General features: G+C 54.9%; 1 protein-coding gene across 1 annotated transcript in view; it reads left to right on the forward strand.

Annotated features, from left to right (window-relative positions):
- FGF18 (fibroblast growth factor 18) overlaps window positions 1-20,219 on the forward strand; it is a 34,274-nt gene that overhangs the window by 10,200 nt on the left and 3,855 nt on the right. Inside the window, exons 3-4 of the mRNA XM_060146559.1 lie at window positions 4,588-4,768; window positions 16,572-16,678. Of these exons, the coding sequence (XP_060002542.1) occupies window positions 4,588-4,768; window positions 16,572-16,678 (288 nt within the window). The remainder of the gene's footprint in view (window positions 1-4,587; window positions 4,769-16,571; window positions 16,679-20,219) is intronic.

Genomic DNA, 20,219 nt, shown 5'->3' on the forward strand with positions numbered 1-20,219 from the left:
AGTTTGATTTTTTGTCACACTGCAGCTTTTCAAGGCCCCTGATGATTATGCACCTGGATGGGTTTAGAGAGCAGCTCTGACTGTTCTAGGAAGTCCTGGAAGACAGGCCCCCTCTTGGGCGGCGAGGCCGAGTAGCAGGAAAGGAGGAGCGAGAGGATGTTCCTGAGTGGCCCCGCTCTGCATGCGCTCTGCAGGCAGGCCCTGGAGCTCTGTGGCCCCGGCGAGGTGCCTCAGAGGTCCAGTCTGTGAGATGGACTCTAACTGGTGCCTACCTCCACGGGTGCTTAATGAATTTGACGAGGTACCATGTCTTGAGGGCTTCTTAGCAGAGTGCCTGGAACAGAGGAAAGCTTAGCAATTGATGGCTTTAAAAACCCTCTCTGGGACACTTGCTCATCTGGGTAGTAAGTGATGGGGCTGATTTTGGCTGCCAGGTTTTCCTCTTCCTGGCCTCAGTGATTTAGCAGACATTGGCCAGGTGCCTTCTGGGGGCAGAGCTGGAGGTTCAGGGATGAGCCAGGGAAACTGGACTCTGGGGACAGGAAGCCATTACAGTAGTGTCCAGAGGCTGTAAGCCAGCCTGAGGCCGGAGGGCAGGAAATACTTCCAGAGGAGGTACCTGAGGGCAGGTGTCATCTGGGCAGAGGGGCTGTGCAAAGACCTGGAGCCCCCCAGAGGTCTTGCCCAGGAAGCCCAGGGGTCTTCCTGCCTTTTCAAAAGGACGGACTCTGTTTCCATGTCCGATGCCGCCCCGTGACCGCCCTCGGGATTGATGTGGGCACAGAGTACGGCTTCAGTGGTGGAAGCTGGGCAAGATGGATTGTCCCCCGCATCCTGGGGAAGGGCCGCTGGAGAGCCCCTGCTGACCCTGGGTCACCCAGGCTGCCTCTGTCCAGTGCGCCAGGGAGAAAATCATTAATGGGAGGCTGGCTTCTGGGGCAGGGCGGTTCCCCTAGGGGACCTGGGGTGAGGAGATTGGTTTGACCTCTGGTCAATAAGGTCTCCTGTGAGCAGGAGGAGATCTGGAGGACAGGGAGGGAGGCCGGAGGCCTGGCCTTGGGGGAGGGGACAGGGCCAGGCCACCTCGGGAAGTCCTTCCAGGAAGGTTGAGGGCCACGGGCGGGGGTTCTTCAGGACACGTGCCCACCAGGTGTGGGCCTCAGGGGGCACTGGAGCTCTAGCCTCCCTAAGCATTAGGATGTGAAATGAGGCAAGTCCCAGGTGTGAGACTGGGCTGTGAACGGGCTGGCTGTTTAGGGTAGTGGAAGTGAAGAGTGTGCACTCTGGGTGCACCAGCGGCCAGGCCCCGCACCACCGGGCTGTGCAGCTCAGAGCAACTGACTTAACTTTCCTGAGCCTTAGTTTCTACATCTGTTAAATGGGGGTGATGAGCATTCCCACGTCCTAGGGTTGTCGGGATGATCAAAAGCAATAACATCTTCCCAAACCGTAATCTGAGCGGCAGAAGTTCCTCGTCTCAAAGGACGTGAGCGTGTGATCCACTTGTGTCCTGGGGAGGCTTCTGTTAGCAGGGCTTCACCAAGAGCCTCTTAAAGGGCTCCCTTGTATCCTCTCAGCAGTTATTTGTGTCTGCTGAGCGCTTAAATCTGTACCAGGCAACTGTTCTAAGACTGTATGTTTAATATTCACAGCAACCCACAAGGTGGGTGCCATTGTCACCACTCTCAGTAAGTTGCCTGGGGACCCTTAGCTAGGGAGTGGCTAACCCTGGGTTTTTTTGTGTTTTTTAAGAGTATAGTTGATTTACAATGTTGCATTAATTTCTGCTGTACAGCAAAGTGTATCACTTATACATACACATATATCCACCCTTTTTTAGATTCTTTTCCCATATAGGTCATTACAGAGTATTGAGAAGAGTTCCCTGTGCTATACAGTAGGTCCTTATTAGTTATCTATTTTATATATAGTGGTGTGTATATGTCATCCTGGTCTCCCAATTTATCCCCCCACCCCTTTCCCCCCGGTAACCATAAGTTTGTTTTCTATACCTGTGACTCTGTTTATCTTTTGTAAACAAGTTCCTTTGTACCGTTTTTTTTAGATTCCACGTATAAGTGATATCATATGATATTTGTCTTTCTCTGTCTGACTTATTTCACTCAGTATGACAGTCTCCAGGTCCATCCATGTTGCTGCAAATGGTATTATTTCATTCTTTTTTATGGCTGAGTAATAGTCCATTGTATATATATGAACCACATCTTCTTTATCCATTCCTCTGTCGATGGACATTTAGGTTGCTTCCATGTCCTGGCTATTGCAGATAGTGCTGCAGTGAATGCTGGGGTGCGAGTATCACTTCGAATTATGGCCTTCTCTGGATGTATGCTCAGGACTGGATTTTGAACCCGGATCCTGCTCACCACTGTACTGGTGGGGCCCACTGAGGTGGAGCTGAAAGCAACACTTTGGGGCCACATGGCCTGGGGCTAACTCTGCCATTGCCTGCTCTGTGACCTTGTTGGTTCAGCTTCGGCGCCTCAGTTTCCTCATCTGTAATGTGGCATAATGTTTCCACCCTGAGGATGATAGTGAAAGTTCAATAATGTCGTCCAGGTGAAGTGTCTGTGGAGCCTAGGCTGGGATTGGAGGACATGTGCAGGTCAGCAGGGGAACAGAGACCCTGCAATGAGGAAAACATGGTCCCTACCCTGGAGAGCTCACAGCTGAGAGCTGAGACAGATGCTTGGGCAGCCCCAATTCCAAGAACCCCATCATGGGCTGAGTGGGGTCATGCTCTTGTGGGAACGGGGTCCTGCAAGACTAGCGTGCCTAGAACAAACCCAGAACACTGTCTGGACTTCAAGAATTGTTCAGCTTTCTGGTTAAGATGGGCTGGGGCAGGCATACAATTATCAGGGCGTAGGAAAACCTAATTTAATGCTGAATGGGATGACAGACTCCACATCTTTTCAATGTTCACTTGTTCATTCATACATTTGACAAATGTTTGAGTTCCTACTATGCTGTGTGCTGGAGATAGAGCAGAAAACAAGTGGGGGAGACAGACAAAAACTAGATAAATAGATGTTATGTGAGGTTGATCAATGCTAGAAAGAAAATCAAAGCATGGTAGAGAGATGAGGAGTGACAGAAGTGGGGGCTGCCTCAGAGAAGCAGTCAAGGAAGTCCTGTCTCAGGACGTGACATGTGAGCAGAATGAATTAGAGGAGCCAGAGTGCAAAAATCTGGGAAAGAGCACTGAAGCAGAGGGAAGAGCAAGTGCAAAGGCCCTGAGGCATGTGTGTATTTTGTGTTTGGAATGCTCAGAGCCCTAATAAGACAGCCAGTGTAACTGGTGGGGAGGGAGTGGTAAAAGATGAAGGTGGAAAGCAGTTGGGGGCTCATCTTTTTTTTTTTTTTTTGTGGTACGCGGGCCTCTCACTGTTGTGGCCTCTCCCATGGCGGAGCACAGGCTCTGGACGCGCAGGCTCAGCGGCCATGGCTCACGGGCCCAGCCGCTCTGCGGCATGTGGGATCTTCCCAGACCGGGGCACGAACCCGTGTCCCCTGCATCGGCAGGCGGACTCTCAACCACTGCACCACCAGGGAAGTCTGGGGGCTCATCTTGCAGGGCCGTGAGGCCCTGGTGGGGACATTTATCTAAATGCGATGGGAAGCCCTGGAGAGTTTGGAGGGGAGGGTTGCACAAGGTGATTGGGTTTGGTGGAAGATGGACTACCAGGGGGAAAGAGGAGAAGCAGGAGGCTGGTGAGGAGGTGGGTGCAAATTGTCTACGTGAGAGGCCGTGTTCAGGGAAAGGAGACGGGAGAGATACGTGCTGGCGTAGCCAGAGGTGGCTTCCTGGAGAGTGTGGTCGGACATGAGCTAAACCTCCAGGGATACAGGGAATTTTGATGAGAGATGCTAAGCAAAGGCTTCTCCACGAGGGGCTAGGGATGTGGTCAAATGCTTGGTGGTGAAGGCGAGCATGAGGACACTTGGGATGTGGAGAGGAGACCACCCCCCAGCATCAGCTCCAGGGGGAGAAATGACATTGGGCTCTGGTTCATTCGTTCCCAGGAAGAAATTTGCCAGGTCTCCTTCCTTCCCTGCTGAGGACCTAAACAGGAATTATATGCCCCCATCCATTTCCCATCTCCATATTGATTTTGGTACTTTTCTTCCCATTTGCTCACTGTATCCTAACAACCACCCTGGGGTGTAGTCAGGCTGGAGGCTCTGCTCCACTGTTTTACTGGGGAAGAACCTGAGGCGGAACAAACCATGGGCCCAAGGTCACATGGGAAACTCCGCTCCATACTTCTTGCTTTAATTTGGGGGTGGGGTGGAAAGATAGCAGACTTTGCTGTCAAATAGACCTAAACCTGATTCTTAGCTTTGCTGCTTCCTGGCTGGGCCACCTTGGGCAACTTAGCTCATCTCTCTGAGCCTCAGTTGCCTCATCTGTGAAATGGGGGTGGTAACAGGGCAATGATGAGCGTGTGCTGATGCCTGACCCAGAGCTGGCATAGAGGAGACCCTGGCTCTTTGTTGTGAATGTGGTTCCTGTGGGACTCTGGACTTCCAGAGTAGCTCACCATCTCCCCTTTCCCTGCTCAGGTGCTGGTGGCCGAGGAGAACGTGGACTTCCGCATCCACGTGGAGAACCAGACGCGGGCTCGGGACGATGTGAGCCGTAAGCAGCTGCGGCTGTACCAGCTGTACAGCCGGACCAGCGGGAAGCACATTCAGGTCCTGGGCCGTAGGATCAGCGCCCGCGGCGAGGACGGGGACAAGTATGGTAAGTGTCAACCCCCTCCCCCCCGCCGACCGTGTACACATTCTTCCCGGCCTCTGAGACCTCAGGTTCAAATCCCAGCTCTGCCGTGTCCTGGCTGTGTGATCTTGCACCTGGCGCTGAGCCTTTCTGGGCCTCAGTTTCCTCATCTATAAAATGGGGATGCAGTAGTGCATCCCTGAGAGCCTTATTGGGAGTAGTAACTGAAGACATGAATAAAGCATGCTCTTGCTGGTAAATGCCCCATAAATGCCAGTCGTCATGGGTATCCGTGGCAACCTGCTCCCCACGGCATTGCTTCCCCAGGTTCAGATGCTCAGAGGGGTGGGAGCCTCTGGGGCACGCTTTTTGGATGCTGGTGGTGGTGGTGGAAATTGGCCTGGCGTGAGTGTGTGTGCGCATGCGTGCATATGTGTGTGAGAGTGTGTGCATGTGCACAGGCCTGTGTGTGTGTGCTCTGCGGGCTTGAGCTTGTGCACTGATGAGGCGTGGGCACTCACAGCACCTTGGGCCGTGGTCCCCATGACCTGCCCTTGACCCTGGAACTGCCCAGCTCTCTTCTGGGGTGTTTAGGAAGCATCACCTGCCCCAAGCTGCCTCTGCAGAGGGGCTGGGAGGAGTGAAATAACCCTGACTCCCTTCCCTCCCTAAGCCCCCAACCCACAAAGACCCTCAGCAGTGAGTGAAGCAGGCAGGACTCCTCCCTCCCAGAGCCTGGAGGGGATTTAGGGGCCAGACACTGAGCAAATACTGACCACACCTCCATCGCTTCCTACCTTCTCAGGCCCAGGTTCTGGGAGGTGTCCCAGGCCCCAGCCTTGGGTGGGGGGGAGCTGGGGCTGTAGGTGGCCACAGTGCGTGCATGCCTGCGGCCGAGCCTGCCGGCCTGGGTTTCTCCAAGATGATGCTCCGTCTGCCCGCCAGCCCCTGCCCATTGCAGTCAAGACATGACAACAAGACAAATAATTTCTTGGATCTTTTATCTTGGACACCATTTATTTTCCCTCAGCCCCGGGGCAGGACTGACCTCATGGTAGGGCCCAAGTGTAGCAGCTGCACCGTCACCGGGGGCCGGGCCAGGCCGGGCTGGGCAGGGCTGGGCCACGCTGGGCTCCTGCTTCTCCAGGCCAGCTGCCTCCCCTCCCTTCTCCTGCCCCATCACTCTTTACTGCCTCCATCCCTCCCTCCCTCGTCCCCCTTCTTCCTTTCTCAGTCTGGCTGCTTCTCCTTTTATCTGGGCATCTCTCTCTCTGAGTCCTTCTCCCTTCCTTCTGGCTGTTTCTGTCCATTTCTCTGGCTCCCCCCTCCTCACCATCTCTGTCTTTCTCCCTGCTTCCCTCTCTCGACCACAGCTTTCCATCCCTCCTCCCCACCTCTCCCAGGCCCTCTGCTGGCCGCCTCTCTGGGGCCTCATCTCTCCGTGCCCCCCCTCCGTGGACGCCTGGCTGTGCTGGGCAGACCCAGGTGCTGGTTTTCCCTGGGATCTGCTGTCCAGTTGCTGCCAGGGAAGGGGCAGCTGGCTGGCTGGGGCGGGAGGGAGGTGCCCTCCTGGGGAGTCCCCGGAGCTCTGGCTGGCCCCTCCAGGCTGGGAGAGTACAGGGGGGTCAGACTCTGGTCTGAACCATCTGTCCAGGCTCTGAGATAGGAGTCAAGAGCTTGGGAGGGAGAGGAGGCCGGAAATGGCCGGCCCCTCCCTCCAGAAGCCACTTGTCCTCTCATTTCCTCTGCCTGGACTGGAGACTCGGGGAATCTCACCTGCTGTGTAACCTTGCCTTCTCTGAGCCTCAGTTTCCCTCTGTACATTACAAGGGCTGTACCAGAGCAGTGCTTCTTAAACACTAACGTGCATCGGAATCACTGAGGGTTCTTATTAAAATGCTGATGTTGATTCAGAGAGTCTGGGTTGGGGCCTTGAGCTCTGCATGTCTAACAAGCGCCCTGGTGGTGCTGGGGGACCACCCCTGGAGTATCCAGGGACTCGCACGTCTTGGCTTCTCCTCCAGCTCCACAAACTCTAGATTTAATGATTCTCTGTCAGGGAATATGTTTATCATTCCTCCAATCCCCCAACACCCAGGGCGGCCAGGGGCCTTGCTGGCCGCTGAGGCTGCTCTATTTAAATGTCGCATTAGAAACGCAGATGAGGCGAAGGGATCCCATCTGCGAGCCCTGGGAGAGGAAGTGAGACAATGGAGCCGATTGAGGCTTCCAATCTAGATAATCAATACAAATATTATTGGGAGGGTGATTTATGTGGCCAAGCCGGGCAGGAGGATGGGGCTGTGTTAGAGGCTTGCCCTGCCTGTGGGGGAGGGGCAGCCAGTAGTCCTCAGTCAGGCCAGGGGGCCCAGGATGGTCTGAGAACCTGCTCCCTCCTTCTCAGGGCTCCATCCAGCTGAAAGAATGGTGTCTTCTGAGACTTGCCTTCATACACAGTTAGAATGCAGTCTGGGAATTTCAGCAAACACCAAGTATAAACAATGCCTATAAATGCCTGGAATCTGGAATCCCCAGAAACGCCCGGAGTCTCAGATCTGAGTCTGTACAACACTCAGAATCTCAGATTTGACAGCGTCCCAAGGCGCTAGGCCCCATAGGCAGGTAGGTGCAAGATGCAGGCCCACCTTTGTCTGGGTGCCCTGCCCAGGAGCTCTTGGCCGACTTTGCAGCAGTGGGCAGTCTTCGGTGAAATCTGCATAGATGTCAGCCAGGCTTCTACACCAGGCTCTTCTGCAAGAGTTTCTCCCCATGGCTCCCTGAAGCTTTCCCGGAGCACTCTGAGGGCCCTGAGGTTGGCTGTTCCAGGAATGCAGGACTTTCTTAGCTTTAGGTTCGGCTCTGGAGGGAGAGGTATGCTGGCCAGGGGGCTAAAGGCTTAGGTAGTGGGACACCTGGCAGGCCAGGAACTGGGGGAGGGCCACCCTGCCCACCCGGGATTATTACATCAGCCCCTCCCCTTCCTGCCCTTGGTCCTGGTCACCTTTGGCCTGCAGGTAGTTGCCACCTTGAAGAAACAGCACTGGGTCAGGAGGCAGGACCCCTGGGTTCCAGTGGCAGCTCGGTCGCTGAGCAGCCCCCAGTGCGGGCGACAAGCATGTCTGGCTCTGGGCCTGGTTTCTTTACCTGCCAAGCAAAGATGAGAAGGCCCCACTCTACCTGCCTCCAAGGTTGATGCCCTTCAGCTGGGATGTGGAGGTGTCAGCACCCACTGGCTACAGGAAGCAGGGCTGCTGGGTGGTGGGACTTGAGTCTCAGCAGAGGAGCACCTGGGGTCAGCTGAGCCAGCCCTCAGGGAGGGGGAGGGGCCCCAGGACCAGGGATGGTGGTGTGGGAGCAACTCTGCTTTTATAAGCCACGTGGTTGGATATTCCTGCCTATTTTCATTTGCAGAAAAGGGCTCCTCTACCTGATTAAGAAAAAAAGGCCAGAACACCCAAGGTTTTGCAGTAGGCCAGCCTCCCAGGACTGACAGTGCCCAGAACATCCCCGAGCAGGCCTCCAGAGGGGCTGTGATAGCCAGGGAGGTGGTCTTTTGAGAGGGTGGGCATGTGGACTCTGGAGTCGAATGGAATTGGAATCTCAGTTCCACCACTTACGAGCTGGAGACCTTAGGTGTGTGTTAGCCTTTCTGGTCCTGTTTACTCTTTTGTAAAATGGGGTAATTGAAATGAGAGAATATCTTATTCTCAAAGAGTATATGATTATTAAAGCAAGAATATTCATAATAACCACCTGAACTCCGTGCTGTTGTATGGCGGCAGGGGGATACCGTCATAGGCTCAGGTGAAGGTTTCCCCTCTCGAGAACGGATTCGTGCGGCTTCCAGAAGGGATACTGCTTCTCTCCCCTTAGTGGGGCCCTGGCATGTCAGCTGCGGTTTAGCAGAGGCTTCTTCAGCATGATTCCAAGCAGCAGGGCGGACTGGCCACGCTCTGGCTGCCGTCTCAGGCTGGATGCGGAAGGGTATCTCGACCCTTCTGTTGCGTGCGGTCCGGTCTCTCAGTTCACACCTGGATCCCTCCCTCACTGGGCGATACAGCGGTGAGTGAGACCACCCAGGCCCAACCCTCAAGGAGCTCCCAGGCGAGAGTCCCTTCTCCTTTCTAGGGGCTGACTCTGAGTAGGAAGAGCCTGGGTCCCTCACTCTCTGTGTCCCCTTGGGCACTTTCCATCCTGTCCCTGCATCAGTGAGTTTCCTCACAATTGTGGGAAGGCATGGGCAGGGCACCGAGTGTGTACTGTGTGGGCTTGTTCCAGTTAGGCATGGATTAGTCTGTGATTCCAGCTGTGTCACCACTGCTCAGGGTCACAGGGAGTCAGCCTGCCCCAGCATGGACTCTGCCCCTCGAGGCAGCTCCCCCGTTCACCCTTGCCCCTCTGAGAACGTGAGCTCCTTGAAAGCAGTGACCTTTCTGCCTGTCTGCATGTCCAGTACATGTCCTGAGAGCAGGCCCCCCTTAAAGGTTACTGGATAAATGAATAAAATAATTACGGGGCCACGCAAAGCACGATCAGGGGCTGACTTGCGTGACTCACCTAGGAAAGAATGTGGGGTCTTCCAGGGCTTTTGCTGGAAGTGGGAGGGGGCCCTCTGGTCCCCATGTCTCTCATCCTGGTACCTGCTGCAGGGCTGTGCTGGAGCAAGGAGCCAGGTCCTTTGGGCTGGCTGGTGTGGCTGAGACAGCCGAGACTCTCTTCTCTGAGTCTGACGGCCCACAGTCCCTTCTCCGTACCACAGTCCAAAACGTGAGACTGTGTCACTCTGTTGGTCAAAGGCTCTCAGCTCATTTAGAATGCAGTCCAAGTCCCTGGCTCGGCAGGAAGGCCTGGTGTAGCCTGGCTCTTGACTAGCACACTAACCTTGGGCTCTACTGCCCCGTCCTTGCCCGCTCTGCTCCAGCCCCAGCGAGCTTCCTGCTGCCCTTGGAACACGCCAAGCATGTCCCCAGCTAAGGGCCTTTGCTGTGTCCTCAGCCTGGGGACGCCCTTCTCCCAGATGTCCCCATGGCTTTTGCTCCCTCGCTGTTCAGTTGTCCCCTTATCAGGGAATTCCTGTCTCTGTCCTCTCGTGGGTATGTTTCTCTTCCTAGCACTTATTGCTACCTGAGGTTCTGGTAAGTATTTAGTTATTCGCTCTCCGTGTCTCCTGTTATAGTGTAAACTCTAAGGCTAGGCCGCTTCAGTCTATTGTGTTCACTGCCGTATCCCCTGCACAGAGCCAGCCACAAACAACGGTTCAGTACATGCTTGGGCCAGTGAATACATGGCTGACCCATGTGTGCATCCGGGAGTGTAGATGGGACCACTTCCCCGGGGCGGGGGCAAGTGCCTGGCACAGAGCCCAGCACACAGTAGGTACCTGGGCAATCCGTGCTCCCTTCCTCTTCTCCTGTCCTCCTCTCCCATCCTTCCTTCCAGCCAGCCTCGCATCTTGCAACAAGGATACAGTGAGTGACAGGACCAGCTTCCCCGAGGGGCGCTCCCAGCTGGGAAGGGGCATTAATATCTCTGTCTGAACCCCCTGCCCTCTGAGCTCATGTTCCACGACTTCTGTCCCCAGTGAGGAGTGGCCACCCACACGTCGCTGACTCTGCAGCTCAAGTGGCCACATGAGAGATACAGCTAGGATTAAATATAACTCCCGATCGATCCTATTGATTCATTCTCTCTTCCTTTCCAGCTCGCCCACGTGGCCTGCGAACCTCCTTGGGGGACTTTAGGAGAAGGGGAACCGTGGGCATCTTTGGGGAAAGGCCACAGTGGGTGTGTGTGGGTGTGTGAGGATAGCGATGCTGAAACATCTCCAGAAAGGGCTCCTTCCCCCCACCCCCACTTCTTTCCCTTCCCCTCCCCTCGACCTGGTCCACCTTCAGAGGGGAGGAAGGGAGTATGGTTTGGTGTGACCTCCCAGTGCCTTTTGTGGCAAGGACGTTTCCTCGCCGCAGGATGATGCCTGGAGAGTGGCCAGCAGCCTTGTCAGCGCTGGAATTGTAGCGGCCGGCTGGCCGGCTTCTGGCCACCCCGTGCAGGGTCTGGGTACGGCCAGCTCTGCCCAGCCTCTCACTGGCTCCCAGCTCCCCCACTGCTCTCTCAGGTCTTGGGGATTTAACCCCGAGGCTTGGGGGGAAAAGAAACCAATTCTCCTGCTTAGCTTTTTCCAGTTCCCTTTCTCTGGATCTTCTGTGTCCCTCTTTGTATGTGTCTGTCTGGCTCTCTGTCTGCCTCTTGGTCTTTCCCTGTCGTTTCCTACCCTTCAAACCAAAAGTCTTTAAAGTGACGCTATGGATTGCCCACAGGGAAGCCCAGCTAGGGAATCACACTGGAATCAGTCAATCAATCCATCCATCAAAGTCATTTCTTTTTTCTCTGCCATGGCTGACCTGCCTGATGTCTGTCCTGCTCTGCTCACCTCTGTCTGAATCTCTCTGTCTCAGGCTAGCTCCGGAGTTACTCTGCCTGTGTTCAAATTCTGGTCCTACTGCGTGACTCTGGCAAGTAACTTAACTGCTCAGGGCCTCAGTTTCTTCATCTGTAAAATGGGTGTAATCGTGCCCACCTCATGGGGTTGTTGTGAGGATCTAATGAGACATTCTACATTCAGACTCCAAGCACAGTGCCTGACAGATGGTAACTGCTCAAATAAGTATTAACAGTTTTTGTTTTGTTTTGTTTTTTTAATTGTCATTGTTACTCCATGCATTTAAGAGAAACGGGGGAAAAAAAGACAGCATGAGTTCTTATTGAAAGGGCTTTCTTTCCAGCTCCTTTTTCTTCCACTTTCTCTTTTTCCTTTTCTGCTTTCCTCTCTCAGTGCTGGAGAAGGGATTGGGTCCTTCGAGCTCCTGGCCCCCAGCCATGGGCAGGCGCTGGGCTTCTGCTCTGTGCTGGGCCCTGGTAAGACTGGCTCTGTGGACTTTGCCTTCAGGGGAGCTGGGTTGTGGAACCCCCCCCCCCCATCCTGCACTCACTCACCCTCTGGTGCGTGCAGCCTTTCCTTCTAGTCAAAACCAGATCTGAAGTCATTTCATGCCTCTCTGGCTGCGGTTTGAACCCAGACTTGGGTGCTCCTGTGGGCTCCCCCACCTCCCAGAATCAGCTCGAAGGTATTTTCCTCAGGGTGACCGTTGGCACCCCTTCCTCCCTCAAGGTCATTTGGAAGCGGAGCTGAGGAGGGATGGGCCCCAACCTTTGGCTCTTTGGGCACCCCAACCCACAGACCTCTGCCTCAAGAAGGTGAGGTCAAGTGAAGACCTTCTCTGCCTGCCTTTGGTGTTCGTTCATTCACTAACTCCCCCAGGAAAGGGACTGGCGTGGAGGAGAAGTGACCGGTGGGGGAGACAGGCTAAGACCCAGACTTCCGTGTTAGCCTGCCTGGGTTTGAATCCTGCCTGCGTTTTAACTTCATCCCTGTCTGACCTTGGGACTCAATTTTCTCACCTGTAAAATGGGGATAATAAAAAAATAGTTCTAATCTCCTGGGATTGTTGTAAGGATGGGTGGGTAGGAGCTCAGAGTTCTAGTGAGTGGCAGGAGTAACACGGTGGGGTGGGTGGGTAGAGGGAAGAGTTGCTAAGGGCATTGACCTGGAATCAGAGACTTGGTTTGAACTTCTACCCTGCTTTTACTACCTGTGTACCATTAGGCAAGTCCCTTTACCTCCCTGAATCTCATTTGCTTTAACTTTTAAGTAGCTTTATTCATACCTACCTCACCAAGCCCTTTATGCACTTACTAAAATTTACTTATTGGTCATTTGCTGTGAGCCAGGTATGGGCTAGGTGCTAGAAACCACAGTGGTGAATGAGACAGTTAAGGGCCTGCCTTCATGGAGCTTACCTTCCAGTGGATAGAGACAGACAATAGAAAAGGTAGCAAATAAAACAACTTGGGGAAGAGCTCTGAGGAAAATGGAGCGGGGCTGGGGGCTTCCCTGGTGGTGCAGTGGTTGGGAGTTCGCCTGCCGATGCAAGGGACGTGGGTTCGTGACCCGGTCCGGGAGGATCCCACATGCCGCAGAGTGGCTGGGCCCGTGAGCTGTGGCCGCTCGGCCTGCGCGTCTGGAGCCTGTGCTCCTCAACGGGAGAGGCCACAACAGTGAGAGGCCCGCGTGCCGCAAAAAAAAAAAAAAAAAAAGAAAGAAAGAAAATGGAGCAGGGAGTGGCTAGAGCTGAACTGGGAGGATAGTACAACATGGGACAGCATGGCCAGGGAAGGCCTCTCTGAGGAGGTGGCATCTGAGCTGAGATGTCAACCTAGGAAGTGAGAAGCCACTATGGGAAGCTCTGGGCAAAGCAATCTCCAGGCAGAGGAAAAGTGCAAAGGCCCTGAGGTGGGAGTGTGCTTAGTGTCTTAGAGCAGGAACAGTAAGGACGCTTGTGTGGCTGGAGGGCTGTGAGGGAGGAAGGGAGGGAGGTGGGAGCAGGCAGCAGGGGCCAGACCATGTGCCCCTTCCGGTCCCCGTAAAGAGTCTGGATTTTTAGTGGGTTGGAGATCCACAGGAGGCTTTAGCAGGGACGAGGCACAATGAATTTTATATTTTAAAAGGATCCCTCTGGCTGCTGTGTAGAGAAGAGACTGCTGGGGACAAGAGTGGCAGAGAGAGGAGGGGGGCATGCCAGGGTGGTGAGGGGCGAGATACCATCCTCACCCCCTTCTGCCTGGCCTGGGACAGACACGAGCACGGAACTGAGCGGAGATGAGGTTGCTAGCTCCTGAGAGCTGCATCTTGGGGGCTTGGGGCTTGAGTCAAGAGAAGGGGGAGCGTGATGCTGAGGACCAGGCAGGCTCTGGGGCAAACCTGGTCTGAGCGGGCGGAGCCTCTCTTTCTGTCTTTCTGAGAAATGCTGCTGCTATTACTCCCCAAAGACTTTACATAATCCTGGCCCGGCTTGTTCCTCATTATGTCATGTGCTGAGTGGAGTCTAGGTCACTCCATGGCTTGTTGCAGTCGGGGAAGTACAGACTTCTGGCTCCCTGGGCACAGAGGCTGGTGCAGACCCTGCCCTCGCTGGGGTGAGGGAGACTGGCTTGCAGGGGTGGAGGTGCGGTCCAGCCCCAGCCCCAGGCCCTTTGGATGGCCTAGGCAGAGGCCAGGGCTTCCTGAGATGGGCTGTGGTTAATGAGAGATGGGGGTTGTGCTTTGAGCCAAGTCTCCCCAGAGCGGGGGGCCCTCCTCTGGGACCCGGGCCCCAGCAGGGAGAGCCAGGCAGACCTGACGTCAGCCCTTCCTGCGGGGTTGCTTCGCTGAACCTCAGTTTCCTACACTGTAAAAAGGGGACAAAGGTACCCAAGCTCGTGGGGATATGTGACGTTAGCAGGCTCACGTGGGAGCCAGATCCAGCGTGTAGTAGGAGCTCTTCTGAGGACAGAGGCCCAGCCATGTGCTGGGGGAGGGCAGACAGAGCAGTTTTCCCCTTGGACTCACTTGGAGTTGCCTGGGCCCCAGCCCTGTGGCCTCACCCTCTTCTTAGGGTTTCCCATGCCTGCCCCTCTCCAATGCCAGAGACATTCAGGATAGGGTCAAGCCCCATTCCCACTGCGTGGGTAAGGAAACTGGGGCTCAGAGGGGTGTGTGGCTTACTCAAGGTCACACCCCCAGGACGGCAATTCCAGAAATGGAATCAGACCCCATGAATCCCAGTCTAAGGCATTTTCTGATGCACTCACAGTGTGGGGTGCCTGCGACCCTGGAGGATGCTGAGGAAGTTCAGGACAGAGGGCACACTTTGGGGAGGCAAGTTCTGCTCCACCTCTGCCCTTTTACACACGTCTGATTTTTTTTCCACTACTTTTTTTTTTTTTTCTGGGAAAACAGTTTTGTTTTGCAGTTATTAGGAAACTTAAACAATAATTACTGAGCTTCCCCTCCCCAGCCTCTGAGAACAGGGTGCTAGGCCGTTTACAGCATCATTTTATATAATCGTCACCATAACTGTTGAAGATTGGAGATGACTATTCCCATTTTACAGATGAAGAAGCTGAGGCCCAAGGTCATACAGTGACCAGTGGGGCCAGGGATTCCTATCCATATCTGTGCATTTCAAAGCTCTCACCTATCCTCTTATACATGCTACCTTCGTCAGAAGCTCCTAGAGTTGGGGACCCTCCTGACCCCCCAACAACCCCCATCCCGTGTGGGGCCTGAGCTTTGTGAGGAGATACAGAAAGCATGTCCCAGAGCTGCTGTGATGTTTGGCCCTTGGTTCCCAGGGACCAAGCTAAGAGGAGAGTTAATGGGGAATTTGAGTTAAGGGGAACAGGGAACATGAAGGGCTTGTAACCCCCTATCTCAGTGTTGGTTAATATTCTCAACTCAGTGGTTTACTAGGGATGGGGGAAGGTGGAGAGAAGAATGTGCCCCCCACCCTTGTTCCTAGAATTACTAAATTCTTGTTAGATCTTTAAATTTTATGTAAATTCTTCTTTTTTTCCTTGGAAAGGTGGGTATCATATTTTAATTAGTAGTGGTGTCAAAGGAAGGCTAGATTAATTATTGGAAATCCTGAGTTCCAGATGGTTTTAATTTTCACAGCAGGGCACCAGGGTATATATTTAAACTTTTTTTTTTATTAAAATCATACCTAGTGTATTTTAGGGGCACTGAGGTACACTCTTTGTGGCTCCAAGGATACTGTGTTTAGGGCTATGATTTTTGTTATTGAGAAGCAAGTCCCTTGTCACTGAAATAAAAATTTTGTGGGTGAGGGAGGGGCAGGTGCTGGGAAGCAAAGAGTCAGGGGAGGGAGGGTGAGAATGGGGGGTGCGTCATAGGCAAAGAAGGGGGTGGTGGCGGTGGGAAATCCAGGCGCAGGGATTCAGGTTCAGAGAGGGCACATGACCTGCCAAAGTCACACAGCGCCTTACTGGGGAGAAAATGTGGACTGGCAGAGGGACAGGGAGGGGTCTCACAGTATGCCTAATCAAGAGGCAGTCACCCTTTGGCCACTTGAGGTCCTTGTTTAGTCAGGCCTTTGGGGATCAGCTCTGGACACCCCCATCCTGAGGGAGGCTCTGTGGAGCGTAGATGGTTTAGCATGGGGCCTCCCACTCCTCACCAGGGGGTACTGGGTCCTGGTTGGGACTTCTGGGCTCCTGGGAGGTAGTTATTCTTCAGCCTTGGTGGCCTTGATTGAGGAAGGTGAAATATTATGCAGATAGCCTCCCTTCCCCAGGGACTCGGAACACCCCTCCCTGACCCTTCCCCACTTCAAGTGGCCAGGGCACTCCCTCACCCATATCCCCAGAGGGGAGGGGACTCTCCAGCTGTTGTTTTCCCTGGAGGAAGGGGCCTGTGACCTAAATTTTGGAGGAAGCAGCTTGGCATTCCACAAGGCAAGGTGTGTGTGTGTGTGTTTTGTGTGCGTGTGTGTGTGTGTGTGTGTGTGTGGTGTGCATGCCTGTGTGAGCTCACGTGCCTCTGAATGTCTGACCCCTTAGTCCAGAGACTGCTGCTTTTCTGGGGTTATTTGTGTGGCTGTCTGTCCTGCCTTGGGGAAGGGTATTGGCGGAGGAGGGGAAGTGGATGATGAGGGGAGGAGAAGGCACACTGGTCTGCAGCCACAAGGGGCGATCTGGGTCCCAAGTGGAGTCAAGAGAGGCTGGGAGTCGGGGAACAGGTGTCAGACAGCTTCTCTCCCTGCCTAAGGGGCAGGGTGCTCCCGAGAGACCTGTCAGAGGCATCCCGCATGCCTGATTTTGGGGCAGTGGGAGGTCCAGGGACAGGGTCAGGCATCATGTCGCTGAGTCTTTAGGCCAGCCATTGCCCCTGGTAAAAAAATGTGTCTTGTTCTCCTTCTGCCTTTCGAAGCCCAGCTCCTAGTGGAGACAGATACCTTCGGTAGTCAAGTCCGGATCAAGGGCAAGGAGACGGAATTCTACCTGTGTATGAACCGGAAAGGCAAGCTTGTGGGGAAGGTAAGTGATGGTCTAGATTGGGTGGGTCCCCCGGCAGCTCTGGGTAGCTGGAACAGTGCATCCAGGGCCCTATCATTCCCAAATGGAAAACAGGCCCCATGAATGTGTGTGTGTGTGTGTGTGTCCCAGGGACTTCTCTGTCCCCGCACCTGCAGCCTGCCAGGCCGAGGTATCTGTGGCTGTGACTTTGGTGAGCACGCAGGGCCCTGATCTCTCCTGGTGGATGTGGAACTCTGGCTTGCTTGGTAGTGGGAGAATCCTCGAGGGGTTCTGAGGCTCCCTGCCTGAATGTACCTGATGTCTGGGAACAGGGAACCATTAGGCCAAGGGCAGGAGCCGCAGCACTGTTTTAACAATCACCAGGGGTTTTACGACTCCTCAAAGCAGCGCCTCTGGAACCCAGCAGCCTCGTCAGCTCTGGGCCTCATGATTCTAGCATTTCAGGAAGATTTTATTACTTTGGAATAGGCAAGAGAGCTGCATGTAACAAATTAGGGCAGGGGTGGGGTGTGGACCCACGTGCCAGGGGTTCTGAGCCTCCACTGATGCTGCGTTTTGATGCTGCCCCCCTTTTTCCTAGTGTCTGTTTGTGAAGTTCATACACTTGCTTCCTTTGGATGTTCCAGTGGAAAGCATTACTGGTGGTAGCTCTATAGTGGCACGCTCCATGTTCCCTTCTCTCTGCAGGGACCCGACTCACCCCCTATCCAGTTTGTATATTGGAGGGGGCTGTGGCTTCTGCTGGACAGGTGGAGTGGGGGGTGGAGGGTAGACCCAGATTCCGAGGAGGATGGCTTCTTCTACTTGGCGGCAAGACCTTGGGGGATGATTTGCATTTATTACACCTTGTTGGGGGGAAGGAAGCATGACCTCAACTCCTGTTTAAGCCATGGTTTTGACTTCCTGAATCCCTCAATTCTTATCCGTCTCCCCTCCCCCATTCCCAAGTGCCTGTAGAGAAGGTAACAGGCCAGGGACCTGTTACCTGGCTGGACAGAGCCAGGGTACTGTTGCTTATTATTTGTTAATAACAACTGTACCAATAGCCTCTGTTAATTGAGCACCTGCTTTCTGCCGGGCACTGAGCAAAAATGCTCCAAAATAATCCCAAGGGGTTGGTACCGCCACCATCCCCATTTCCCAGATGAGAAAGCTGAGGCTTGGCCACATCCGGGCACTTGTCCCAGGTCCCACGCTAGAGGTAGGCGGGCTTCAAAGCCCGGTTTGGAAGGCAAAGGAATCCAGCAGCACTGCCCACACCGACTGGAGCTTCTCAAAGAGCAAAATAATAGTAATCCATGTAGCGCCGCCCCAGGATGCCAAGGAGTGGTTTTAATTAGTGATTCACTTTCCGCGTCCCGAGGCCGGCCCGCCGGCCAGCGAGGGGGTCCGGGGCAGGGGCGGCGGGCAGGCCGGGCGCCGGGTGCCCTGGCCTGGCCGTGCGTTTCCTGTGACGGCGCGGCAAGCACCGCGTCAGGCGCTTTGTTCTCCTGCCCGCCTGGGCCGCCTCCCAGGCCCAACCTGCTTGCAGTTGTGGGCCCGGCTTTCTCCCCCCAACCTTTTTTTTTTTTCTGTTTAAAGGAGGGGCCGCGCTGCAGCCCGCCGTGCCCAGTGCCTGCGCGCCCCTCCCTCCCCGTCTACGCGGTTCCCGGCATCTTGACCCCAGGAGGGCCGTCTTGGGGTCAAAAGAACAGCCCCGTCCCTTCGGGCTGCTCCCCGCCGCCGGCCGCCCTCCGCCCGCCCGCCGGCTGGCCGCTGAGTCACCGCTTCCACAGGAGCCGGCTCCGATTTCCTGCCCCCTCGCCCTCTCTCCCGTCATTAATATTGGGGATGGTTCAGCTGGCGGCGAGGCTCCGCGTAGCCCAGGGAGGCTCGCCCCCGCCCGCCCCCTCCTCTCCCCTCCCCTCGCTCCGCCCCGCTTGCTGCAGCTCCCCCCATCATCCCTTTCCGGTCTTCTGGGCTGACCTGGGAGGCTCCAAGGGCGCCCCACCAACCCACCGCACCCTAGTCCTGACTTTGCCCTGGGCAAGTCCCCCTGTTGGCCTCTGCCTAGCCCAGCGCCCCTCACTCTCTGGCTCCTGCAGCGGGAACCCCAGGCCCTTGGGTTGCTGTTTCATCACAGACGCCCCAGCCAGTCAGACCCCGGTCCTGGAATTACTCTTGATAGCTGGTGTGTCTGCTGCTTCCCTAACTCCTGCCTCCGTTCTGGCCTCATACCTTCTGGGGAATAATGTCCCTCAGCGGCCTCAGGCTCCACCTCCAGGCCTTTCCCTGGTGCCCACCCTCAGCTTTCTAAAGCACAAAAGGGATCAGGTCTTCCCCACCCTCTGCCCCCAGCTCAGCTCAGAACCAGCCCCTGGGTCCTCACCACCTACCCGAGAAAGGCTACACTCCTCGGGGAGAGCTTCCCCGCCCTCATGGTCCTCATGCCACGGACTCACGGCACTGCCCGCCTCTACTCCCTGAGGGGGCCTTCAGGCTTTGTGCGTGCCGTACCCTCTGCCAGGACTGCCCTTCCCTTGACCGTCCGCCCGAGTTCTGGCTCATCCTGCCGTAGCCTCTGGCTTCACTGACTGCTCAGTGAGCGCACCCGCCCTGAAGCCCAGAGCCCGTCACACAGCTGTCTCTCTCCGTTCTGCTAACCTGGGTTGTCACCGTCTGTCTTTGTGCCTGCATCCCCCCGCTGCATCCAGTTGTGGGTCCATCCATCATGCTTCTTGGACCTGCCCGAAGGGCTGCAGGGGCACCAAAGAAATAGAAATGCGGGTGCTTGCTTTCTGAGGATGGACTCTTAACCTACGGCCAGAATTAGCCACCTGAGGCCCAGGAATCCAAGTGCCCTGACCTCCCCGAGCCTCAGTGTCCTCACCTGTAAAATGGGAAGATACCACTGGCACTTAGTAGGCACTTACTTGTTGAACATGAGTTACCTTCCTCTTTGAAGCCGGGTCCTTCACCTGTGGGACTCCTTGACCTCAGCTTAGGCTCTGGCTCCTTTGGCTCAAGAGGATAGCTTCCTTGGATGGTCTTGACCCTGGGTGTCAATCTTCTACATATCTGGCCACAGCTGGACGCATCTGCTGAGCCCCCAGCAGAGCCTTTGCCAATGTTCCAGACCCTTGGCTGTGCTACTCACTCTGCTGCATTGTACCCATCATATACCAGAGCTCTTCTCCCCCGCTTCTCCTTGCCACCTCTCTGGACCCCACGTCCACCTGACCTAGGAGATAGTACTTCCTTTCATTCCATAAAGAGTTGTTGAGTGTCAAACACTATGTACTAGGCAGTTTTTCCCCATTTGTGGAGATTCAACCCAGACGGATTTTTCTCATCTGCCCCCTCCTGTGTGATTACTGGTGTGTCCTCTTTGGGGCAACATAGGGCCCCAGACCCTTTCAGGGCAGAGGGTACCCTGCCTACCACTGTATCTTTGTGAAGACTGCTTTGGTTGGAAGTGACTGAAACCCAATTCAAAATGCCTTTAAGCATAAAAGGACATTTTTGCCTATGTAACTAAAAACGTCCAGGGGGTAGTTCTAGT

Source organism: Lagenorhynchus albirostris, chromosome 3 (assembly GCF_949774975.1).
Source record: "Lagenorhynchus albirostris chromosome 3, mLagAlb1.1, whole genome shotgun sequence".
Classification (NCBI taxonomy): Eukaryota; Metazoa; Chordata; class Mammalia; order Artiodactyla; family Delphinidae; genus Lagenorhynchus; species Lagenorhynchus albirostris.